Genomic DNA, 27276 nt, shown 5'->3' with positions numbered 1-27276 from the left:
TCGGCTGCTGTGGAGGGCAGAGAAGAGGTATGGAATTTAATAGATCCAAGATCTTTCTCGATAAAGTGAACCTGTAATGGCTCATGCTCGCAAGGAAATCTAAAACTTTTTTTAAAGCTCCCTACCCCCCCCCCCCCCCCCCCTTACTCGCAGATGCAAACGTGACCGTAGGTCCTGCACACATATGTAAACGGTGATCACACCACACAACACAGGTGGGGTATCGTCATGACATCAGAGAGAGAGCAATAATTTACCACTCCATAGGGATTCTAAGTCATTTTCTAGCAAAAAATGCTGATTTTTACATGTGTACAAGAAATGTCAGAATTGGCTCCGTTTTGAAGTGGTTAATAATGAAAAGTAATTCCCACATTGACATAAACAGACAGGTAGGATTCTGCAACACAGGGTGTTAAAATCATCCCTGCAATGTACATTGATCATCCATAGGGGATTGTTTTTGGATTTTTTTTTTTTTTTTTTTTTCAACAAAAATGGATATACTCATATACTCTTTAAGCAGAACTGGGTGAAATGGCTGCCAGAAAGAAATGAGATAGAGAACAGGAGGCTGCAGCATAAGGTGACTGAGCAACACTTCACTTCTCAGAGGAAGCAGGAAGATGAGCAGACACTGAGATGGAGGAGGAAGAGAGCATATATACAAACAATCTGCCATATGCAGAGCCTTGAGATTAGTAGAAGCAAAAACCGTGTGCATAAATGGGAATATGTACCAGTCTTAGAACTACAAGTAGCATCAAATGCCGTCTACAAAGGATTGCAGGTTGTAAGTCCTTAATGAATATCACTCATTATTGTCACAATTTGCATGGTACTGTACTATTGTTTTAGAAACCGCAAATTGCCCTCTTTATTTCTGAGTACTGAATTCTTCATCACATTGCCTATGGTACAATAATTTGATATGACAGGTTCTTGGCAGCTAGAAGCACACATGTCCACTTGTATTAAATTGCCTTTAAAATGTCTGAAAGCATGGTGGCTTTATTACACACAGTAACTAGCTAGAGTCTCCTTTTCCCAATTCTTTGGATGGTTACCAAGTTATGGATGATCTGATTAGTTGCTGAAAACAGCCTTGTTACTTTCAGAGGTCTAGTGGCGTCCAAGCCTCAATGAGTCAGGGCTGTTTTGGCGGCAAAAGGGGGGCCTATTTAATCTTTGATGAGTAGTCATAAAGTTATGGCTGATCACTGTATAAGCTGATCTTTCCAACGGAAAAATGCACCTTGCTTAGCTGTCATTTTGGAACCTGAGATGGAGCAAGCGTTCAGATAAGGATGTTTTTTCCGTGTCTGTGATTTAGAAGTATTGAAGCCAGGCAACCAGCATTTTCAAAATATCAGCAATTGCAGCCCTGGCATTTCTTTTTTTTGCAGATGTAGTTTAGGCTGTGCAGGTTGCAGAACACTTTTTGGTTGCTATTGGAAACATGTTTTTTATTTGCTCAGCTAGTATCACAAAACTGTTGGAGTAAGCATTGCAAGTTAAAGATTCACTCACACTTGTTTTTAATTTAGTCTTATATGTTTAAAATTAGCTAACCAAATGGTGAGATCTCTGATCAAAGTTTGTTTTTTTTGTTTTTGTTTTTCTTTGTGTTTTTTTTTTTTATGTGGTGCATTTGAGAAAATTAGTTGTAGTACATGTGCAATACATACATTTTTAGTGCATTTGCTCTCAGACGAAAACAGCAATTTATATTCTGCACTCAAAAAACACATATGAAAAAGACTGAGCAAGAATGACCCAATTTATTGATATGCAGTCAATGCAGACATGTGGGTGAGTGCTAAGAGCAATGTTTCCTGAGTCCATTTAATTCTATATATTTCCTTTTACCCTGCCAGGCACAAAGATTTTCTTTCAGATTGTATCACGTATGTTTTGGAATTAGAGCATGTCACATTGACTTTCATGAGTGAGATAATACAATAAAAAAAATTTGGTGGACTGCGTTCTATGACATGTTGGTGGTCCCTTTTAATTCATAGGAAAAGTTGTTTAGCGCAGTTAGAACAAAATTGTTACCTGTTCTAGACTTGACTAACTATATACCTCCTTATGAATAGATCATTGTCCACAAGGAGCCAGAGAATGTGACTAATTCGAAAATACACTACAACATGGCCAAAAATTATCCGAATGAGAACAAGGATGCTTGGGATGTAAAGCAGCTGCTGGAGGTAAGAGGGTAGGCGTGTTACACCAGGTGCTAATATAATTTTATCAGACATATTGCAGTTTATGAACTGCTTTAATTGTTGGTGTTGATTTTTGGTGGTCTGGTTTTTTGTTGATTTGATGACTGGTGGGGGTAATCAAGCAGCAGGAGAGATGAAGGAAGCACAGATGCACAGAATGGATGAAGTAGAAGCAGGGAGATGCATGGTTGGATTTCCATTCTTTAGGTACAGCTTCCTCTCCAGCAAGCAGCTAAAAGGCACAGGAAAGTCACTGCTGTATTTCTTGTGTTTTAAAATAAATGGGTGCATTTTATAGGGTACAGCTTTGGCACAATAGACATTTTAACTTTGTGTTCATGTCCTCTTTAATTCACTGCATCGGTAAAACATTTACAGTTAGTCTGTGGTTCAACCTAACCATCACTTTTTTTTCCCTTCTACAGCAATTCAGCTATGATATTTCAGAAAAGGCATCTGGTGTCTGTCTGGCCCATCTCTTCACCTATCAGGACTTTGACATGGGGACTCTAGGACTGGCTTATGTAGGATCCCACAAGCCAAACACCCATGGAGGGATCTGCCCTAAAGGTTGGTCTTTGTTTAAAGAGGAACTAAACTCCATCTGAGCACTAAAAACCAAAAACATAATTTTAATTTTTTAATATTCAAAGAAAACTCCCCCATCCATCCATGTCTCCATGATTTATTTTGCTGAGAAATCACATTGACCCCCCCCCCCCGCATTTCTGGCCATGACCATCTTAAGTAAGGGCAGATGAATTTACTTCCTGGAATTGCAATCCATCTGCCTTAGCTGAGAAAACCCCTCCAGAAGAACCTGGGGTGTGTGACATAGTTTGCGTAGGCATGGAAACTAGGAAGTAACTCAGGAAAGTGAAAAAAAATTTAACCACTTGCCCTCCAGAGGATTTACCCCCCTTCCTGACCAGGCCTTTTTTTGTGATACGGCGCTGCATTATCTTTTTTATCTTTCATGCTATAAACAAAAAAACCCGACAATTTTGAAAAAAAAAAATATATTTTTGACAAACATGAAGTAAAAAAAATTAAATCAAATTTCGTCATAAATTTAGGCCAAAATGTATTCTGCTACATGTCTTTGCTAAAAAAAAAATACAAAAATCCCAATATGTGTAAATTAATTGGTTTACATGGAAGTTATAGTGTCTACAAATGGCGGTATGTGTGTGTGTATATGTATGTATATATGTGTGCGTGTGTGTATGTATATATATATATATATATATATGTGTATATATATATGTATGTATATGTATATGTATATATATATATGTATGTATATGTATATATATATATATATATATATATATATATATATATATATATATATATATATATGTATATATATATATATATGTATGTGTGTATATATATATATATATATATATATACACACTGGCATTTTTATTTATTGAATACTAGTAATGACAGCGATCAGTGACTTATGGCGGGACTGTGGCACTAATAGAGCGATCAGTGCTAATAAAAAGCACTGACACTGTATGAAATGACACTGGGTAGGAAGGGGTTAACGTTTGGGTGATCAAAGGGTTAACTGTGTGCTGTGTGTGTTTTTACTATGTGTGCTGTTTTACACCTCAGACATGCTGCTTTGTATTTCTCTGCTGTTGCGAGAAATACAAAGCAGCATGTTCTTGCTGGCAGGAGAGACCTGTATTGTTTACACATAGGTCTCTCCCCTGTCCGCTTTAGCTGGCGATCACTGGGGGACGGTGGGGAATCTCCAACCGGGTGCCAGTGATTGACATCCCTAGCTGCCAATGGCAGTGCGGGTAGGGCCACGCGCACGCGTTCCCTACCCAGAAATGCAGAACACGTGTGTGTATATATACATGATTTTGCGCAGCCCTGCCGCCCTGTAGCAGTAGTTCTATATGCTAGCAGCATAAGGATTAAAAACAGACAATGTTGATTGAGAGAGGGAATTTTCACTTTAATATCCTAATGTATTCTGGAAACGCATTAAGGCCGGGTGTAGGCAGTGCCTTAAATGGCTGTCAAAGTCCCATCTGCCTCAGGCTACACTTGTATGTTTTGTTGAGTGATGTGCAAAAGATCTGAATAGTATACTGTTTTGTTAAGTTATTCTTACACTGTGCTTGGCAAAATAAACAAGGTTAGACACACAGGGAGATGCTGTTTGTAGGGTTCAATAACCTAAAAACAGCAGGCAGAGGAACTCTAGCTGCAATGAACACAGCCAATGGAGGCAGTGCCCAGGTGGACTGTGACCATCTGCACCTTCTCTACCTCTCAATAATCCTTCAACATACTCGTGTCTTGTCACATTATATAGAATGAAGTTAACACCTTAAGAGCATACATGTTTGTCGGAGGCAAGGGAGGATAACCAGAAATGCTGAAGCAGAATATTGGAGAATAGCTATTGTACATTCCGAAGGTCAAGTACTGCATAAAGAAAGTTTACTTTGGTGCATTATTAGTTCTCAATGAAATCAAAATTGTGATTTTTTTTTTTTTTTTTTTTCTCTTTATTTTACATCTGTGTCCAGGTGGCCCTCCCATTCAGAACCTGGAGTATTTATGGTTTTCTAGAGGTCAACTCTAGATAAAGTACTAAGTACTGTATACGAACACAGATGTGGGAACTGCTTTTAGTTGCAACATAACTGTAAAGCAATTCTCAGACTCTTGTGATCACATTGCATATGAGACAACACTTTGTCAAATCCCATGATACACTTTGTGCCAATGCCCTGCCTCCTGTTTGCACTCTGGACAGCTATTAATGAACATCAAAACAATGGTGAAACACATGAACTCCCTTCCTTCTGTGGGCCAAGTATTTTCTTCTGCAATCGGTTCATGGATCAGTCATCTCAGATTTATGATTCATCACTGCCTTTTCTGACTTTTGGTAAAAAACCTTAAACATACGTATTACTGCCTGGCAGAAATAAGCCAAATGATGCAGATCAATTGGATAAAGCCCCCCATGAACTGTGCCGATTGTTTGTATCCACTGGGAATCATTTTTTGTTCCTCAATATGTAGATGCTTAAAAACTGCCCTTCTGGGGCCAGTATCCAAGAATAGCATGTAGGGTCACTTGTTATAGTGTACAAACTATCCTTTGGGTTAGCCCCTGTGTGCTTTCATTTATTTTCAGAGCTTGTAAAGGACTGTGCAAGTAGTAGATCTCCCAGTTATAGACAAAGCTGTCATTGGAAGTGTTATTTGGCCAGTGTGTGTCTTTGAATTTCTAGTGCCTGTTTGAGCTGCCTTTGACCTATTCATCATGTCTAAGTGTCTGTTTTGTCAATTTACCTTTACTGCGCAGTCCTACTCCACGTCCTTTGGTGTCATAGTAATGTCACAGGAGATTTTGTTTCATGGTTTCAGTCTGAGTAAGTCGTCTGTGACTTCTGTTTTTCCATTATTCTCAAATGTCACATCTGACATGACTTCATCTCTCTCTCCTCACAGCTTATAAAAGTGAATCATCACAGAAGGCTATTTATTTAAACACCGGTTTGACAAGTACAAAAAATTATGGGAAAACCATTCTGACAAAGGTATGAACAGAAGGCCTTTAATCCCTTTTATTATAGAAGATGAGCTGATCGGTGCGGTTTTTACCAATGCTTTATTTAATGATTTGCAAAATTGTGGGACTGTCTGTTTGGAAGTTCCCCTTTGCAACATGGGAGGGTTAATTTCTTCTTTGCTCTTACTGGTCTCATCTGCATCACCACCTAATGTTGAAATATGGTTTTGCAGCACTGCCTTAAAGCAAATGCTGTTCTGTGGTTCCACCCACTGGAATTTGATTATTTGTTTTTATTTCCGTTTGTTTTCCTGCTGGGGAGAGTTCTGCCCACTACCTGCTGTCTGACACCAGTCAGACAGGAAGTAGGGAGATTTTTCCACTCTTCCTGTTTTGTCTTGAGGAATAGAAACCTCCCAAGGGGGGAATCTGGCATGTTCTAACCCTTCATCCCTCTATTTACAGTAATACTAGGGTGGTTAGAGTTGAGCTTTAATGTCTTTAAATATTGAATATAAACAAAAAATTGATTTGATCAGAGTAATGAAAAGTGATATGTTCGCATACTGCTGCCAAAAAAAAGAAGGAATTTTGACTTGCCTGTAATTTCATATTTTGGAGTGTAGTGCAGGACACAGGCAAAAGTCATCATAGACCCTGGGTTATAGGCTCATACTTTCAGGTGATTGGACGCTGGAAAAGATTTTGAGAAAATGCCCCCTGGGTGCCTCCTCTTTAACCCTACACCACTCTGGGAGTCCTTAGTTTTTTGCTAGTGCCTAAGGTGATGGACCTCTTCTCCCTTGCAGAGAAAATAACCCTTTGCTTAACCATTTTACTATTTTATAATCTGATTCTTAACTCTTCAGTCATCTCCTTTACTGCCTTCTAATATCACAAATAGAAGCAGTACATCCAGATCGGTGGACCTTCACTAAAAACTTGGGAACCGTACCTAGACCCCAAACTGTGGGAACAACCTGTAATGTTGCTTTGGGCACTGGATCCTGCACAGAAGCTCGCCTCGGTACTTGGTGAAAGCTTTGTCACGGTTAAATCACATGAGGTGCAAGCCTATAACCCATGTTCTGTGAATACTTTGCCTGTGTCCTGTACTGTACTCTTAGACATTGAATGTACAGGTAAGTCACAATTCCTCTTTTTTGGCAGCTGTATTTATGGCTCAAACTATTAAAAATGACAGCTGTTTTTTAAGTTGAACTCTGCAATTCCCAGATCTTGTCTTTGGTGCGGTTAAACTTGTGTAATTTCTGGTCAGGAAGCTGAGCTGGTGCAAACTTTGCCTGTGTCCTGTACGATTTAAAGAAGAGGAATTTTGACTCGCCTGTAAATTCCATATCTTGGATTATAGCACGAGATGCAGGTCACCCTCCATTCCATTCCTTGGTTACTCTGCATTGCTTGGTAGATAATTGAAGCCTCATGGAGTGGGGTAGGGTTATAGGGAAGGCACCCAGTGGGTGTGTCCGTGTCCCATCACATGTGGTGCAAGCCTATAGCCCAGGGTCTATGAATACTTTGCCTGTGTCCTGTACTGTACTCTTAGATATTAAATGTACAGGTAAGTCAAAATTCCTTTTTTTTTGACTGCACTATTTATGAACTATCAGAAATGACAGGTGTTCTTTAAGATGGACTCTGCAATTCCCACATTTTGTCTTTTGGTTAGTTAAACTTTTGTCATTTTTGGACAGGAAGCTGACCTGGTGACTACTCATGAGCTGGGCCATAACTTCGGGTCTGAACACGATCCAGACAGCATGGAGCTGTGTGCACCCAGTGAGGAGCGAGGTGGGAAATATGTGATGTACCCCATAGCTGTGAGTGGAGACCACCAGAACAATAAGGTACACTGCTCTGTCTTGCACAGCTTGCATTCTTTAAGGTAGCCATATGCAATAATACTCCTCATCATTTTCAGAAGATTATACTTTGTACAACTATTGCATAAAGTTTTAGCAGATGATTGTTGTTCCTTTTCTGTAACACTAGAAAATAGAGTACAGTGCTTAAAGCTGCTGTCCTTCTTCTCATACAACATCACACATATGGTGCGTGTGCATTTAGGATGATTTAATAATGGCTTGTTAGATGAAGTGCTGATGACCGCTGCGGGGGGCAGGGAGATTTTAGATTCACACAGAAAGAATTGGAGTCGATAACTAGGCAATGTCTGAGTTTCTTGGCCAGCCTCCTGATGTCTCCCACAAAAGATAGTTTGATAAATGGCATTTTATTTCCTTTCCCTTGAAGGACACAGAATGTTTGTAACCTTCGGGTTATGCTGCCGTGTACAGAAAGATTGGATGCTGGTATACTTCTACTAGCGTGTCTCAGCTTTTGCTAGTGTCCTGGCAGGATGGACATCTTTTCTTCATTTCTGCTGTTTTTTTATTCCTTCCTCAATGCTTGCCCCATCTCTGAAGATCTAGTTAGTGAGTCTTAGTTAAAATCTACTTAGTGAGGCTCTGTGAACCGGTCAGACTGAACACTGGGAGCTGATGTCATCCACTGGGTGGAATGTTACACTTGCATATTCAGAGCTCTCTTTACTGCCATACAGTGCTAAGAAAGCATCTACATGCTACTGCTCCTGCTTGCAAAGAGCCATGTAGAACTTTGATTTCCAATCCATTCTGCTGCCTGTCTTCAGTAACTTTTAGTAATTTGACCTTCACCTGCTACTAGTTGACTGGGTTTCATGAGTGCTTGAGGCCTTGCCTCTTACCCAGAGGCTATATGTGATTTAGGTCTGGAGATGACATGCTCACCATTTCAGGTGCCCGCAGCTCACTTCCTAATGGTTCTGGAGCTGCTTGTAGTGTGTCTACTGATGGTGGCGATGTCTGCATCCTGGAGTCATATTGCCCTCTGCTCTTGGACTGTATCCCCATCCTCTTAAGCTTCATTGGGTGTGGTTGCACCTTCTGTAATTTTGACTGAGGTTTTTACTACAGTTATGCAAGACTTTCTGCCCCATTTCACCCAGTTATATGCTGCCTCTGGCTGCAGAGGCCACAAGCATGCCCTCGCACCTTCTGCAGATTCTATACCTGACTGGCCTACGGTTTTATTGTCTTCTGAGCCATTGGTCTTAGAGACTGTGATTTTGTGTCACTCCAGTCCTTAACTAATGAGCTTACACTGAAGGAGTGGCAGGCTTCTGGTATTACTTTCAAATGAATGGAGACTGTTTCAGCTCTTATTGATACAGTGTGCACCACTCTGAAACGAAAGGCTCAGCCTGTTGCTTTCAGCAGTGCTCTTTTCAGTCTTGGGTCCTTTAAAACTGTTAAGGTCACAAAGACATATCATTTACATCTGCTTTTCCAACCCTTTCTCTATAGAGATTGAAAGCATCCCGATAAACTGTTTGCTCCCCCAAGTGCTTTTTAGCGCTGTAACTGTTTGGTGCAGAAGTGGTCTATTCTCGCTCTGGATCCAGCAGTGTCCCCCACCTTAATTAATTGCTTGCTATTCCAGTTGAAGACGTGCCTGGTTCTAAAGTTAAAACATTTTTTTTACCTTATTGCATTTCCTGCATTAAAGTGGGAGTAAACTCCCTTTTTTGCTATAAGGCTTACCTGTAGATTGCCATAAATATATCCTAAACATGCACCGTTTAGGAGATATTTACTTGTGAAGCAGTCGGTGACGTCATGTGCATGAGTGACGTTGTCGCGGCTTGGCCATTCAAGTGGACAGAGCCAGCGAACACGGAAGGAAGAGCAGCTGGTGAAGATGGATTCCCTGTCAATGCTTCCAGGGCACTGCTGGAGGGATTCAATTCACAGGTAAGTCTGTCATAATGGGCTAGTACGCACCACATACTAGAACTTTGTGACTTTACCCTGTGGGGGGACCAGTTTTTTTTTTTTTATTATTTACCGCTTGAAGGCAAGTAGAGCATATTTTTTGTTTTATTAAAATTACTTTTACAGCTGCTTTAAGGACCCAACCAGTAAGCATTTGGAAACCCTTTCTATAGCTTTCTTTTTGCTGGCTAGCTTTGCTGTTAACCTGATCCTGGCTGTGACTCGTCAAACCATGTAATTCTAGCCTAAATCCTTCAAAAGAGACCTAACCTCTTCTGCAGGTGATCCCTTGCTTATTGAATGCTTGCGGCAAATGGCTATAGCTTTGGACTTCAGTTGTGACGGTCTGCTGGAAGTCTCCTGTCTCTTGCATGTGTCTCATGTCAGTACACATGCGTAAGGTTCTTTGGTTGAAATACAAGAAAGAGAGGACAATTGTTTAAGAAGCACTTCATCTGTATGGCTTTCAAGGACAACATATCTTCAAATTAACTCTTGGTAATATCACCAGTAAGAGCACCTATCCTACTCAGTGGTAAAAGCCTAACTGGCAAGACTTCTCTCATACTGTTAAGAAATGTTCCTTTTAGTTTCTCCACTCCCTCGACTTCCTCATCAGGACCCCAGTCTGCCTGAAAGGTCTAGTACTCAGTCTGCTAAATACTTGGACAAGGCTTTCTGCATGAAGGTGTACTCCCACTTTCCTTAGTTGGGGATGTTTGTTAACCTTTGCAGATGCTTGGACAGCTTCCATCACTTACGCTTGGGTGCAGAAGGTGGGTATCCCTGGTTTACAAAGTGAAGTGTCTCTCTCTGCAACCTCCTTGGTTTCTTACCTTCAACTTTCTGTGTCACTGCACAGATTAGCAGATATCCATTGCGCCTCTCTGGTCTTCAGGATCAAGGTGCAATTGCCCCAGTTCCTGTGGCAGGATGGTTTCAGGGGTTTTACGCCAGTTTGTTTACTATTCTCAAACCCCAAGTAGTCATCTGTGCCATTTTGGATCTCAAAGTTCTGAATGTCTTCATTTTGAGCTGAGAAATTTGAAATTCTGCATGGAGTCCACCAAATCATTCATCGCCTCCCTTCCCCAGGTAGATTTTCTGTTTTTTCCATTTTGCTGTGGGGTTGCTACGATACCAGATCATGGCCTTGCCCTTCAGCCTCTCACCTGCACCTCGGGTGTTTGCCACATTTCCAGCCCAAGTATTAGCCTTGCTGTGCTCTTGTAGCATTCCTATTTTCGAGTATTAGGATAACCTCCTGTTGAGGGAGCAGTCATTGCTGGCTTTCTTGGACAATGTGGCCTTGAATTCCCAGATATTACAGTAGTTTAGGTGGATCCTGAACCGTAAGGAAACATTGGAATTGTCTCATCGTTTTAGAGGGCTTTAGTTCTTTACATAGCACATCAGAAACATCAAACTCTGGTTTCAGATTTTAGCTCTCCAGTCTAGCAGGTGCCTGACTTTCTGCATTTGCACGAGAGTCTAGTGCCTGATTGTAGCCTGCTTTTGAAGCAGTTCCATTTGCCAATGTTTCTGCCTTTTCTATACTGTTTCAGAGTTGGCCTCTCACGCCTTGATTAGGGCCTTTGTACAGGGGGTTTCCCCCACCCTTTCCTTTGTGACTCTGTGGGATCTAAATCTTGTTCTTCCTGTGCTTCAGAAATCACTGTTTGAACCGATTTGAGACATTAATCTCCCTAATCTTATCCATAATGTAAAATTACTTGTAGCCATCACCTCTGTGAGGTGAGTGTATAAACTGGTGGCTTTATCCTGGAAAGAACTCTTTCTGGTTTTGCATAGGTACAAGGTGGTGGTCAGGCCCCCCATCCATGAGAAACTGGTTTCACCATCAGGAAACCTACCTTAAGAAATTCCATGTAGCCGTCCTGGAGTGCATGTATAATATACCTTTCAGAGTGGCTGCATAAAGGCTATAAGCAGTACTAAGATGCAACAAAAGGGGGAAAAGGTACAAACAAATATTTAAAAAAAATAAATATGACACTTACTAATGATACACATTGCTAAATCCATGTTGCACGAATAGAATAAGTAATTTAGGTACTTTTGTGTATATTTCACAACCACTGGGGCTTTAAGGCCTTTTTTTTTTCGCTGTTCCCTTGCTTTATTTCTTAAGGGTTTGTAGGAAATTTGTTTAAATTTCTGCATTTTTGTCCTATTTAACAGTAGGTACCTAAGTATTATAAAGTGTTTGCATAATTAAGCAAAACTTTATTTTTCACAGATATGTATTTACTTTAAACAGCTTCTCCATTAAATGTATTCTCACGTTCTCCTATTGAACTAGTGGGTGACCGTTAACATCTAGTTATTTATTTATTACAGGTATTTATATAGCACCGACATATTACAGAGTTTTACATATATTGTAAGTCTGCTTTTCTTGGAGAGTGGTAGTCACATACATATGGTGAATGAACTTGTTTCCGTCTCTCAGATGTTCTCTAGCTGCAGCAGAGAATCCATCCTGCGTACACTGATGAGTAAGGCTTCCATCTGCTTTAAGGAACGGAACAACAAAGTGTGTGGAAACTCTAGAGTGGATGAGGGGGAGGACTGTGACCCAGGCCTGTTACGTCAACACAATGATCCTTGTTGTACCCCTGACTGCAAATTCAGGGGCAACGCAAAATGCAGGTCAGTATAGTGACATGGACAAATGAGATGTCGGCACCATTAGGGATGGGTGTATGGTTGTGACTCTTTCAAGGACTTTCTCCTTGGTAGCCTCAAGCTCTGCATTCTGTCCAATCAATACAAATCATGATACCGCTGGTACAGCTGGGTATGATCTAGTCACAATTTTGTGTTTGAAAACTGAAGAACAAAAAGAATTGGAATTTTTTCAGTGAAATTTTTGTTCAGTAAAAAGAAATCTTCGTAGGAACTCCTATCACTAAAACTTTTATAGAAAAAGAATCCAAATTGCTAGCAAAAAAGTGTGAAAAATACCATGAACGTGACAGTAATTAAATGCACATTCCTGAATGTGAAGACAAATAGTTTTTATATGTGAAGATGAGTAGTTTGATTAAATCACCTGAAAGAGCATTACTGACCATCAAATGGCAACTTCAGAAGGAGGAAGTTATCACCTAAGAGTGTCCTCATTGACGATTAGCTTTTTTGGTAATAACTCAAAATTTTTGATTTTTATTTACTTGAATGTCTGGGCGACAGTGGTCATCAGGAGAAGTAGAGAGGCTAAATTTCCCTAATGGAGACAAAGACAGCAGTAAAACCTGATAAGGTTTCTAACCCCTCACCGCTCTCAGCCTGCTTTTGAAGTGGCGTATCTGTAGGATGTATACAACCTGCTACAGCAAACATTATATTTACAAAGAAGGAGAAAAAAGGTTGATTTGCCAGCAATTGATGGCTTCAGCTGCTTAATAAACAAAGTGGCTGGGAATTCCCTAAATCTATACCAGACCTTTAACAGAGCAAGCATCCTGGCAGGCCAGCAAGAGGGGGAATGAGCATGAAGCCCCCATCTTCCTGAACCATATCCTATGCACACCACATGCAAACAACATAAGGGATTGCGCTGTTCACACCTACCCTGAAGGAGGATGCATTGAAACTTATTGCTTACATCATCTTGCTGCTTGTTAGCGAGGGATTTGTCATGGCATCCAGATACCACACCCCCATTCCTATGTGAGTATCCCTAGTCATACAGAAAAAAGTAAACTGTAAATAAAAATGCATAGTTTTTTACAAGTTCTTTATTACAAAAAGCCCAAAAATATCCAGCAATGTAGTTTAACATCAGTCATCATGAATGAGAACCCATCGAAAGAAAAAACCTTGCTGACACATTTGATCCCAAAGATTGCTCTCTTATGAATGATCACTCGGATGACAACGGATATAAACAATATGGACCATATTGTGGATTCCTGTGACACCATTGACCAAATATCCCTTTTTAGGCTTGCACAGAGTATTTTAGTGTATTGTGAAATACCTCTAGAATTTAAAGCATACGTTCACCTTCTGGAGCATGTTACATTTTATTATTTAAGGTGTAACTTGTAACATTCTCTAATACATGTCCACTCCCCCCCAATCCTCCTCCCTGTGATGGTGGGCAGGAGATCCTTTCCCCGCACCCGCTGTTACATTTTGAAAACAGCGTTGCAGTCTGTGAATGAGAGCACTACAGTCTGTGAATGAGAGCACTACAAGTCCCGTCTACCATCGCAGCAGACAGCTTGTAGTTCTGAATGAACTGTGAGGGCTCTAATGAGCTTGCTGGTAATTCGTTCACAAGCCCTGCAGCTTGCAAACTGACAGCTTGTGCAGAGATACTGGCTGAAAGCTGCAGGGCTTGTCTGGACATTGCACCCCTGATCTACTGATCATGGGTGCAGTGCTTTTCAGGCTCCTGTGGGGAAAAATAATAAATGCTAATTTATTTTTCTGCTAAAATATGTGCATTTATTATTTTTTCCCAAGATGAGCTTTAAGGTAAAAGTGCTGATTTTGTTTTGTTTTTTTTTTTTTTAGGAGACCACAAAAGAAAAATGGAAAATGAGACCTTTCAATTCAAACTTAGACTAAAGGACATTAATTAGGTGTTAAATGTTGTATTTACTTTGATCGCTTTTTGAAGAAGAATGTAAGCTTTGTAGGCATTCCTAAAGTTTAAAGTCTCACTAGTTCAAGCAGAGGTCCACAGCTTTAGAACTTCCCAGTCAAGCCTCTTAGCGTGGCTATAAACAGCTCAGTCTTTATGTGATGTCTGATATAGGACCAACACAGGGATCAGACTGTTCAGGCCTGCCCTAGAGGGTGGTGATGAGTATTTCCAGATATTAAAACTGATCATTGCTTACATATTCTTGCCTTTAAAATCTGCATTCTTTTCCTCTTGCATTTTTTATTGGATGAGTCATCCAGAACATTAGTGATAGGTCTGTTACACAGAATAGGCAAATGTGGTGTTCTAAGAGAGACACCTGTCCATCTAGGGCTAGCTTTGCAGCATGGCTGATACTGCTGAATACAAAGTTGGTTCCTATGAAGTGGTTAGGGATTTTATATAGCCACATCCTTCCCCTGGCATATGCATAAAATTGAATTCCAGGATTTGCAGTCCTGACTTGTGGATGGCCTTGGCTCAGCATGCAAATGAGCCTTTCCACCAGCTCTGGTGAAAATTGAAATGATCTACAGGAAAGCGCTCTGAAGCTGATCTTTAACCACTTGCCTACCGGCACTTATACTCCCTTCCTTACCAGGCCAATTTTCAGCTTTCAGTGCTGTCGCACTTTGAATGACAATTGCATGGTCATGCAACACTGTACCCATATGAAATTTTTTATCATTTTTTTTCACACAAATAGAGCTTTCTTTTGGTGGTATTTACTCGCCGCTGGGTGTTTTATTTTTTGTGCTATAAACAAAAAAACAGCAAAAAATTTGAAAAAAAAGTTTTTTTTTCTATTATAAAATTTTCCACGTAGGGGGGCATGCAGGAGAGTGCGTTTTGGGAGGATGTCATATGACGTCCACCCAGAACTGGCCGGCCGCAGTGCAGCCGTCATTCGGCTATCTGTGGTCTGCAAGAGGTTAACCATATAAGCAAGGGCATTGGCCAATTAAACTCCCTTCAGTCAGTCCCTGCTTGGTGCATTACTGTGGGTGTAATGTTGGGTCCTATCATCAGTGAGATAGCCGAGGTCCTAGTCTGTCATTGAACTGACAGTAGCTCTTTTTGTACGGATTACTGTAATTACACTGTCAGTGTTTTCTACACTTAATTATCCCCTTGTTGTCCTTTAACTAATGAATTCCATCCTCTCCCTTCTCCCCTTAGCATTTTTTCCAATTGGCTAGGTTTCTAATTTTATTTACACAGAAATATTTTGTTAATGTAATTTTAATTTCATGATAAATTGGACAAAATAAAGTTAGGACTTTGCATATATAGTACTACTAGTTGTTTTGAAACTGGATAAATGTTTTTTTCCCATTTTTGCCTGTTAAGTATATTGAATATTAAATAAGAGCCCACAAAAATCAATGATTGTGTCACTTTGGTATCAGCATTATTGCAGAATTATAGGACAATATCTGAGATTTGAGATTGCTCTGTATTTTAGCTTGTTAAAATTATGTAATTGTTTTCTAGAATGACAGTGTACATTTTAACACTGGGTGGAGCATATATGTCTGGAGTTCTGCCTTAAAGGAAACCTGTGCTGGGAGCAGTATTAAGACTGCGTTGCTGACCTTATTTCCTAGAAATGCTAATTGCCCCACTGTCATGCTGACCCAGTGGCTTCGATACTTTCAGTCACCGCTCCAGAGCGGATTCTGAACTCCTGGCTTCACATCTCCTCCAAGTTAGTGACTCAAAGTACTGAAACCAGAGACAGACAGATAGCATTTTCAAAAACAGGTAAGCACTGAGAGCCTATTTCTTCTAGCATATTTCTTCTAGCATAGGTTTCTTTTAAAATAGTAACAATGGCAGCAGTGCACCTTCTTTTTTTTTTTTTTCTTTTTTTTTTTTTTTTTTTTTTTTAGAATTCTTTAATACAGTTGTAACTGTCAAAAGGTGAGATCAGATTTGCTGTCATGGTGTTTTACATCATACTGAACACCAATTTTTATCTAGCAGTGAAACTGAACTCCTGTGTCTTTTTATTTGTTTTTGAATAAATATAAATTTTACATATTTCAGTGATCGCAACAGTCCATGCTGTAAAAATTGCCAGTTTGAAACGGCTCAGAAGAAATGCCAGGAAGCCATTAATGCCACTTGTAAAGGAGAGTCCTACTGCACAGGTAAATGGCAACATAATGTAGCTACAGTGGAGAAGGTCACAGCCATGGGGTCCAGTAGCATTAGGGGCATTGTACTGCCAGATGGCAAAATGTTTCACGCACACAGCAATATCATTTTTATTATATAATGTACATACTGCTCAGTGATCTCTATTTTATTCCTGTGAGAACAATTGGTATAATGCAACAGTTACTGCTCTCTGCAGACCAGAGAGATCTGAGTGATGATTTTACAAAGGATCCCTGTCCTATATGATTACATACCTGGTTTCCTGCCTATAGAGGACATATGATGCTGTGTTTTTTTTTTTATAAGCTGGCTATAGAAATTAGAGCTGTGGGCACAATCCAACTTTTGAATAGTCTCTCGCCCCTCCAAATAGTTATGTATTAATGCTTTTGCATGATTCTTTCAGAGAAGAAAATATCCATCAACCCAAACTTCTAACATGATTGATTGTTTGTATAGAAGACAGTCAGCTGGTGGGTGTCTGCAGGTCTCCATAGACATGAGATATATCCTCAGGTGATCCAGCTGGAAATGACTGTCCTCTCATGACCATGAGTACCATATACATTGGGTGTAGAAAAAAATTACCCCCCCCCCCCCTTTAAAATAATCACATTTTGTTGCTTTGCAGCCTGAAATGAAGACACACACACAGTTGTTTTATCCAGCTGTATTTACTCAGTGCAGCTTATAACATCCAAGTAACAGAATATAACACCAACATGTCAGAAAAAAATTAAAAACAGAATTACTGAGTTGGAAAAGGGATCACCCCCTTGTGTCAGTATTTTGTTGAACCACTGTTTGCTTTATTTACAGCCTTTAGTTTGTTGGGATATGTCTATACTAGCTGTGCAGTATTTGCCCACTCTTTTTTGCAGAACTGCTCAAGTTCATTAAAATTTTATGGTGACCGATAGTGGTTGAAGGAGAAAAAGGTGAATGTTCTTGCATGACCTAGTCAGAGCCCAGACCTAAATCCCATAGAAACTATGTGAAAAGACTGCAGTTCACTATGTGGTCATTTTTGCTTTGTGCTGCCAATGCTGGCTTTAAAGGCACAAGCTCCAAGGGTGTCATTCTCATCCTTGCCTCACTAAATTTAGAGAAGAAATGCCAAACTTATATACTTGCTCTGAACTTGTGCCTCAGTAAATAGTAGAGCAAAAATGAGGCTGACAGCCCGGAAGCTTGCACCATCAAAAACATGTCAGCATCAACCGCCTCCATGCTTCTGTCCTGGCAGGTTCTCATTCATATAATAGGAGTAAGTTGCTCACCTTATCCCTGTTGGAGCTGGCTGCGCTCTCCTGCAAGGAGCCTTTCCTGCTTTCTTCTTTTCTCCTCTTTTTTTTTTTTTTTGACTTAAGGTGGTTTCACCTTAATCAAGACAATGTGTTACCATCTTTGTCCTATCCTGAGGAGATAATGCTTTACTCTTTATCTGAAGTCTACAGCTTTATTTCAACAGTCTGATTCCTTGTTTGTTCTACCTGAAGGTTCTTGCAAGGGTCAGGCTGCCTCTTGATCCACTGTTTCTTGGTGGATTCATCATCTCATTTCTCAGACCTATGGTCTCCAGGGTAAGGCTCCACCTTTCATGGTCAAAGCCCATTCCACCAGGAGTGTTTGGTGCTTCCTGGGTGGTTAAACATCAATCTTCTGTTTTATCAGGTGAATGTTCAAACCACTGCAGATGCAATTTTTGGGCAAAGGGTCTTTCAGGCAGCTTTGTTTTTGTTTTGTTTTTTTTTTTTCACCTGTTCTGTTTGGGGATCTTGGGTTGTTTGTTTACTGCTGTGTTACCCAAACTTTGTCTAGTGCTTTGGGGCATGCCAAATAGTCATGAATATGAAGACGCCCTGCATCCTTTGATGTACAAATTAAGAAAGTATGATGTTTGGTTTACTCGTAAACTTCCCTACATCATGGGACTGAGGGATCCCTCCCTCTTGTTAATGTTCATTTATTGCTTTCTACAAAACTGATGCTTAGCTGAGCTGGGAGGCGTATTTTGGCATCGCCCAAGTAGTTTTGAATATGACAATGTCCTGTGATATGCTCCAAGAAAAGGATTTTACATGTAAACCAAAAATCCTAATATTTTTTCTGAATTGGGCAAATCTAGCCTTGTGTGCATAGTTGCCAATGAGAGCTAATTGCCACTTTTTTTCTAATATAAAGTAGTGTCCCTTTCAGAACTCGATTGAAGCTACTGTTAATCTTTAAAGTAGTTTTCTGAAACTTTGACAAAGCTATTTACATACATGATTATAGGATAGTGGCAGAATATCTGAATTCCTAGTACAAAACTGTACACCTAAAATAAAAAGCGCTTTATATATTTCAGTATTTATCTCCCACATTACCCATGTATAAACCCTAAACAGAACCAGTGATTTTCACATGGCATCCATTGATAAAATGAATTATCGGCAATATGTTAATATTTTAAGTTTGTATAATAAAATGTAAACTGTACAGGTTTCTTTTCAATGGTGCATCTCAGCCCACTCTTTACTTTTTAGGTAACAGCAGTGAGTGCCCCGCACCTGGCAGTGCAGCTGATGACACAGAGTGTGTGGATTCTGGCAAATGTATTGGTGGAGAGTGCCGGCCTTTCTGCGAGATCGAAAAGAACCTCAAGTCATGTGCCTGCAATGGTAAGAAAGTGATGGGGCAATGCTGAGGAAATTACATTTTACATCCTGGCTAGGTTTTCCTGTTCTTTCATGAAAGGCATCCTGGAATATTACTATTTATGAATAGCTTTTTTTTCTTTTTTTATGTTGTGGTTGTTTGTAAGTAATCAGATTTACGTTTTCAGAAACTGAACATTCCTGTAAAGTGTGCTGCCGGGACCACAATGGAGTCTGCAGTCCGTATGTGAGCGATAAGAAGCAGTACCTTTACCTGCGTAAAGGAAAGCCATGCACTGTGGGCTTCTGTGACGGCAATGTAAGCTGCATTCTAATTCCCATCTTTGTGAGAATTATAACTGCCAACTCTTCCACTGCCTACACAAATAAAAAGACGGCTTCCAGTAATATCTATATAGGCCTTATGATTGGGGAGTGACAGTGAATGCATTCAGACCCACTGCTTGTGTTGTCACCCCCTTTCAGGACACCAACTTTTGTATAAGAATTAATTCACACTAGATTGAAGACACAATGTATACAATTTAAAACATATCTAAATCCTGAAAAAAAAAAGTTATAGTAGCATACTAGTCCGCAGATGTGGGCACTGCTTTCGTTTTTTGTTTGTTTCCAAGCTCTTTTTCACTGATGATTCTGCTAGTAACACACAGCAAGATGACATTGATTCACTGCACAGCAGAAATAAGACCGGGCCATGGAGTCTTGTTCTCTGTTCTCTCCTGTTTTACAAAACAGAGTGCTTATGTGGACTGGCAAGATCAACATGTATTCTTTTCAAATTCACAGAGATAACATAACACTTTCAATGGTATATTTAACAGACCAAAAGGTCCAAATATTAAACTTTTGGTTTTGGGGTTTAAATATACTTTAGTTCATGTTGTCATGAATTTTCCAAAGCATTGTGATTTATAATTTCCCCATTCAGTGAAAATAGAAACTGCATGTGTCCATAATATAACATATCCATAACTGCAGAATGTACCACATTTTACAAATGCAAGCTCCTTAGATGCTTTCATGGGAACAGGGCTCTCTGGCATGGATAGTTTCTTAAAGTACCATGCAGTTTATGTATATTTCAAAATGCAGAGAATTGCTTTGAATCACTTCTGGTCTATACTGTGCTCTAGGGCAGCATCACAGATACTTGACTAGGAATCTGTTAGCCTTTGTCTCCTCCCAGACAGGGTGATATTTTTAACCACTTGACCTCCAGAAAGTTTTACACCCTTCATGGCCAGGGCATTTTTTGCTAGTCAGGACTGCGCTATTTTAACTAGAAATCGCTTGGTCATGTAACACTGTACCCAAATGAAATTTTTTATCATTTTTTCCAAACAAATAGAGCTTTCTTTAGGTGGTATTTGATCACCACTGTTTTTATATTTTAGTAAATAAATAAAAAAAGACAGAAAATGTAAAAAATAAAAACAAGATTTTCTGCTATAAAACTTTTTCAATAATAAAAAAAAAATCATAAAATATAATTTCTGCATACATTTAAGCCAAAATGTATTCTGCTACATGTCTTTTGGTTAAAAAAAAAAAAAATCCCAATAGGTGTATATTGGTTTGTGTGATAGTTATAGCATCTACAAACATGGTATAAATACTGGAATTTATGAAGCTGTGATACTGAACTGGTAAAGATCTGTAACTTATAGTGGGACTGTGATAGTGTGGTGGGCAGTCTGACACTAGCTGACGCTGGCTGGGAGGTACACTGACATTGACCTCAGTAGTGATGCTAATACATTGTTACTGTACTAATGACACTGATTTTGTTATTTTTCTTGCTGCTTAGCAGGGAGAAGAAACAGCCAGATCATTGCTCTGTGCATAGAGCCCTGTGTTTGTAAAAAAAAACCCAAAAAACAAACACACCCGATCAGCAGGTCTCAGCCATATATTATTGGCCGGTGTCCAGCCGCAGCATGGGTCAACAGCGGGCGCGCTCATGCATGCCCTGGACCTGGAAGCAGGCTCACAACTTTTATTTACATTACTGTCTTTTAACCACTTGCCTACCAGGCACTTATACCCCCTTATTTACCAGGCCAATTTTCAGCTTTCAGCGCTGCCGCACTTTGATTGACAATTGCGCAGTCATGCAACATTGTACCCATATGAAATTTTGATCATTTTTTTCTCACAAATAGAGCTTTCTTTTGGTGGTATTTAATCGCCACTGGGCGCTTTACTTTTTGCGCTATAAATAAAAAATTGCCAAAAATTTGAAAAAAAAAAAAAAGTTTCTTTTGTTTCTATTATAAAATTTTTCAAACAGGTAATTTTTCTCCTTCACTGATGTGCGTTGATGAGGCAGCACTGATGGGCACTGATAGGCAGCACTGATGGGCACTGATAGGCAGTACTAATGAGGTGGCACGGATAGGCGGCACTGATAGACAGCACTAATGAGGTGTCACGGATAGGCGGCACTAATATGCAGCACTGATAGGCGGCACTGATAGGTGACACTGATGATGGGTACTGATAGACGGCACTGACTGGCATCACCGCTGGGCACTGACTGGTGGCACTGACTGGCAGCACTGCTGGGCTGCACTGGTGGGTGGCACTGGTGGGCAGCACTGGTGGGTGGGCACAGGTGGGTGGCACTGGTGGGCACAGGTGGGTGGGCGGGCACAGGTGGGTGGCACTGCTGGGCACAGGTAGGTGGCACTGCTGGGCACAGGTGGGTGCACTGCTGGGCACAGGTGGGTGCACTGCTGGGCACAGGTGGGTGATCTGCTGGGCACAGGTGGGTGATCTGCTGGGCACAGGTGGGCGGAGCTAGTGGGCGCACTGCTGGGCACAGGTGGGCGGAACTTGCGGGTGGCACTGCTGGGCACCGATCATCAGGGCACTGATCATCAGTGCCCTGATGATCGGTGCCGATCCCCGCTCTGACAACTGCTAGTTCTCGGCAGTACTTTCCTCACGATCTGACAGCGTGAGGAAAGTGCAGCCGAGAACCGGCACTTGCATTTCCCTCTGATCAGCGTGTCATTGGACACCGCTGATCAGGTGGTAAAAAGCCGCTGTGATTGGCCTTTTACCACATCACGTGATCAGCTGTGTCCGTAGGACACCGCGATCACGGAGATCGCCGGGTGCGCGCCCCCTGGGGCGCGCAGGAGAGCGCGTTCTGGGGGGACGTCATATGACGTCCACTCAGAACTGGCCGGCCGCAGTGAAGCCGTCATTCGGCTATCTGCGGTCGGCAACAAGTTAAAGTGCTAGTAATAATAAAAAGCAGGTATATGTTTGACATCATGAGCAGGGTTCTCCTAACCTTCTTGTATTGCACTGTATCATTGCTGTTTTGTCTCCCTTTATACTGTAAAGTTCTGAGCAAACTGTTGGCGCTATATAAATCCTGTATAAAAATAATAATCATGTTTTCTTACATGCCGTGCCCTGGGAACACTCCTATTCCAAGCTTGGGCTATAGCCTCCTGCATCCCAGTATTAATCAGAACAAGAAGTTAGGGGAAACCTTCCAATGGGAAGACCTGTTCCAGGTACAACTGTAAAAGATGGAAATTCCCCTCACTTTGGGAGATTACCTCTAACTTCCTTTCTCTTCTTGAATGAAGTAGAAAGCTTGCCAGTGTTACACAGACCGAAAAAAAAAAAATAACAAAAACATACATACAATTTAATGACCGTTTTACTTAGACACCTAGAGACCCCCTACATAAGTATTTTTCAAACATTTATATGCTCATATCTTTTCTTATTTAAGTAGAGCAGTATAACTGTGAATGCAAACTAGAAGCTCATATGAGGACACCATACAATTTCTAATCAACTGATCAAGAAACTCTAAAGCAAGGTGGCCATCTGGAAAGTCATAGAGGGTATCAAGTAGCTCTCGACACTTCCATAGGGCTGCACAATAGCAAAGCCTTTTCGCACCTCAATGCCCAAAAGTTTTGGTCCTGCTGCATTTTTTTTTTGCACCATATCAAAATGCACACAGAAGAAGTTGTAGTACAATAATCCATAACATTGGTATCAGTGGATGCAATAATATCCTTCAGCATTGGTATCAGTGGATGCAATAATATCCTTCAGCATTGGTGTCAGTGGATGCAAAAATAACCCCCCTGCATTGGTGTCAGTGAATGTAATATTAACCCCCAGTATTGGTGTCAGTGGATGCAATAATAACTCCCAGCATTGGTGCCAGTGGATGCAATAATAACTCCCAGCATTGGTGCCAGTGGATGCTTAATTATTATTAATAATCAACTGCAACAGATGAAATAAAGTATTGGTATCAGTGTACACAGTAATAACCCCCAGCACTGGTGTCAGTGAATGCGATAATCGTCCCCAGCATTGATATCAGTGAAGGTAATAATAGCCCCCTACACTGGTGTCAGTGGATGCAGTAATAGACCCAACGTTGGTGTCAGTAAACGCAATAATAAACCCTAGCATTGCTTTCAGTAGATGTAATAATAACCCCCAGCATTGATGACCGTGAATTCAGAAATAGCCCCAGCATTGGTGTCGGTGGATACAATCTTTATTAACTTTGGTGGTCCCATCCCCTTCTGCATTGAAGGTTAGGGCAGGTAAATTTAACCCCCACTTACATTGATAATCAGCTGCAATGAGAGTTAACCCTCCATCCCCTCCTGCATTGGTCGTCACAGGCTGTGGAATTTAAACCCAACAGCCCGTAGGCCAGTCGTGGCCCATGGGCTGCTTAACTTTATTACTTGTAGTCATTTCTATCCCAAACTATATCTGACTGTTGTTTGAGCCTGCTCATTTTAAGGCCTGCTCTTACTACCTAAAGACCTCTGAGTCATGAGATGGCATGTGATTATTAGATGTGTTAAGTACTATACTTCTAGTAATGCAGTAGCATGCAGTGTGGCTGCTTGTATTCTGTGTAGGCAGCCTGTACACCTTCATCCATAACTATAAGCAACCAGTCCTGTACTAATATCTCTTTTCTGTGCTTCTTTCATACAGGGAAAGTGTGAGAAACAGGTCCAAGATGTGATAGAGAGGATCTGGGATTTTATTGACAAGCTTAGTATCAACATGTTGGGTAAGTCCTTATACTTTTTATGAAAAAGCAAACCTGGGAAATATCAGAACATGTATGTACACTTGTCTTATATTGATCAAACAGCAGTATGCGTTACATAGCTTTGCCATAGGAGAGACCTTCTGAACATCAGAGGTCATATACAACGGGTAAAATAAGTATTGAACATATCACCATTTTTCTCAGTAAATATTTTTCTAAATGTGCTATTGACATGGAATTTTCACCGCATGTCAGTAACAACCCATGCAATCCATACATACAAAGAAACCAAAACAAATAAGTTCAGAAATTAAGTTTTGTGTAATAAAATGGAAAGACACATGGAAAAAGTATTGAACACGCTAATTGAAATTTTATGTAATACTTCGTACAAAATCCTTTGTTGGTGATGACAACTTTAAGACGCCTCCTGTATGGAGAAACTAGTTGCATGCATTGCTCAGGTGTTGTTTTGGCCCATTCTTCCACACAAACAGTCTTCATATCTTGAAGGTTCCATAGGCCTCTTCTATGAACTCTAATCTTTATTCCTTTCCATATATTGTCTATTGGATTCAAGTCAGGTGATTGGCTGGGCCATTCTAACAGCTATATTTTCTTTCTTTGAAACCAGTTGCTGAAATGTCCACCATCGTTTCATCTTCATCAGCCTGGTAGATGGCAGCAGATTTGTATCAAGAATGTCTTGGTACATTTTTCCATTCATCCTTCCTTCAATGATATGAAGTTTGCCAGTACCATATGCTGAAAAACAGCCCCACACCCTGAGGTTCCCACCTCCAAACTTCACCGTTGGTATGGTGTTTTTGGGGTTATGTGCAGTGCCATTTGACCTCCAAACATGGTGTTTATTATGGCATCCAAAGAGTTCAATTTTGGTATCATCTGACAGACTATATTCTCCCAGTATTTCATAGGCGTGTCTAAATGTTGTGCAGCAAACTTTAAACGCTTCAACATGCTTTTTCTTTAGCAATGGAGTCTTGCGTGGTGAGCATACAGCCCATGGCGGTTGCGTGCATTATTTATTGTTTTCTTTGAAACAATTGTGCCTGCTAATTCCAGGTCTTTCTGAAGTTATCCACAAGTGGTCCTTGGCTCTTGGAAAATTCTTTTGATAATTCTTTTCACTTCTCAGAAATCATGTGAGGAGCACCTGGTTGTGGCCGGTTTATTGTGAAATTATGTTCTTTCCACTTCCAGATTATGGCCCCAATAGTGCTCACTGGAACATTCAGAAGTTTAGAAATCCTTCTGTAACCAATGCCATCCATATGTTTTGCAACAATAAGGTTAGGAAGGTCTTGAGAGAGCTCTTTGCTTTTACCTTTTAAGAGATGTTTCTTGTGTGACACCTTTTTATAGGCCATCAGTTGAGATTAAACTAGCTGATATTTGCACTGACAAGGGGCAGCATTGCTTTCTATTTATTGATAGATTTCAGTTGGTGTCTTGGCTTTCCATGCCTTTTTTTGCACATCCCTTTCTTCATGTGTTCAATACTTTTTCCTTGTGTCATTCCATTTTATTACACATAACTTAATTTATGAACTTATTTGGTTTGGTTTCTTTGTATGTATGGATTGCATGGGTTGCTACTGACTTGTGAAAATTTCATGTCAATAGCACCTTTAGAAATATATTTACTGAGAAAAATGGTGATATGTTCAAAACTTATTTTACCAACTGTATTTGTTACTAAACAATTTTTATGTTAAAATAGATATTTAACATGTAACTAACTTAAATAGTATTGCTATCTCATGTATTAAGAAAGGAAGTCTTAACTTTCAGGGATATATTGTTGCCTACTGGAGGATAGAGCAGTGGCAAATGGGAAAAAAAGTAGGCCAGCCCAGGATCACGCTGCTACGACCAGTGGCATCACTGCTTCGCCTGCCCACCTTGTCCGGTCAGAGAACTGTTTACATTCTCTGAACAGCACCCATGCTGAGCTGCTGATTTCCTGTGTTCAGAATGCAGCAGGCAAGCGGCTTGGCACAGGACCTGGAACCAAGTGGATATCACTGGAGTAGAGGTGTCTACTTCAGTGTCTTCCAGCTTCCAAGGGCATTGGTCAGGTTTTTATTTACACATTGTTACATTGGTCCAAGCTGGACCAATCTAACTATGTATAAAATATCCATACCTGTGTTTTGGAAATTTTATCAATAAGCAATGCCTATCCTCATATTGATGGTTTCAAATTAATAACTACTGCAGTAGGGAACAGGCACAAAAAGATACACTCAGCATCTTTCCAAATAATTGTTCTGTTTATTTGGCAACATTGAAAGTCTTTTATACATGATTATTTAGGTGTTACCATAAAAGTACAATTATAATATTAACATGATAAAGGGTGTTACGTAGGCAGGCTAATTTCTAATCAGGATTTGAAAGAAGGCAAACCTGTAATGAAAACATTATTAGTGTCGAGTGCTCAATGAGTGCAGTGTGCAATACATAGGCAAAGCAAAATAGAATACAATTTTATACAGAATTTACAAATTTCCTTTACACCTGTAACTCCTCTTTAATCTCTGTGGACACTTTGACACACTTCCATCTCCAACACATGGGTTTAGGAGATGGTACCCAGGGGTGAAGTTTTGCTCTCTGCGCCCTCCTGTGTTTCTCTCCTCCTTATATTTCTATGTCACCACATAGATTAGCAGATCTCCATTAAGCCCTTTCAGAGCTTCTAGGCCTAGATGTCATTGTTCTGGTTGCTGTGTCAAAATGGTTTCAAGTATTTTACTCCCAATCTCATCATTCCCAGGAGGCTTGTGGCCCCATCTTGGATCTCAACACTTTTGAGAGATGTTTTTTTTTTTTTTTTAAGAGGTACTGAGACAGTTATTTGATCAGAGAAATGAGGATAACAAAGTCATTCAGCAAGCTCACTGACTCTGGTATGGCTGTTCAGCAAGGTTCTCCTCCAAAAGGTGCCTGGTATGACACTCAGAGCATAAAAATATACAGTCATGGCCAAAAATATCAGCACCTCTGTATTTCTGTCAGATAATGCACCACTTTGCCTGTATAATTGTTTCAGTTATTTGACAG

At 40.3% G+C, this 27276-nt stretch overlaps 1 protein-coding gene across 1 annotated transcript in view; it reads left to right on the top strand.

The window, feature by feature from the left end:
- Positions 1-27276, top strand: part of ADAM17 (ADAM metallopeptidase domain 17) — a 115948-nt gene that overhangs the window by 75023 nt on the left and 13649 nt on the right. The window contains exons 9-17 of the mRNA XM_089672028.1: positions 2100-2213; positions 2657-2801; positions 5724-5812; positions 7500-7652; positions 12094-12293; positions 16351-16454; positions 18993-19127; positions 19292-19422; positions 24126-24204. Of these exons, the coding sequence (XP_089528154.1) occupies positions 2100-2213; positions 2657-2801; positions 5724-5812; positions 7500-7652; positions 12094-12293; positions 16351-16454; positions 18993-19127; positions 19292-19422; positions 24126-24204 (1150 nt within the window). The remainder of the gene's footprint in view (positions 1-2099; positions 2214-2656; positions 2802-5723; positions 5813-7499; positions 7653-12093; positions 12294-16350; positions 16455-18992; positions 19128-19291; positions 19423-24125; positions 24205-27276) is intronic.

Source organism: Staurois parvus, unplaced genomic scaffold (genome assembly GCF_062004578.1).
Source record: "Staurois parvus isolate SC_StPar_1 unplaced genomic scaffold, SC_StPar_1.0 ptg000118l, whole genome shotgun sequence".
NCBI lineage: Eukaryota > Metazoa > Chordata > Amphibia > Anura > Ranidae > Staurois > Staurois parvus.
The sequence above is the reverse complement of the archived record's forward strand: the minus strand, read 5'-3'. Positions and strand labels throughout refer to the sequence as shown.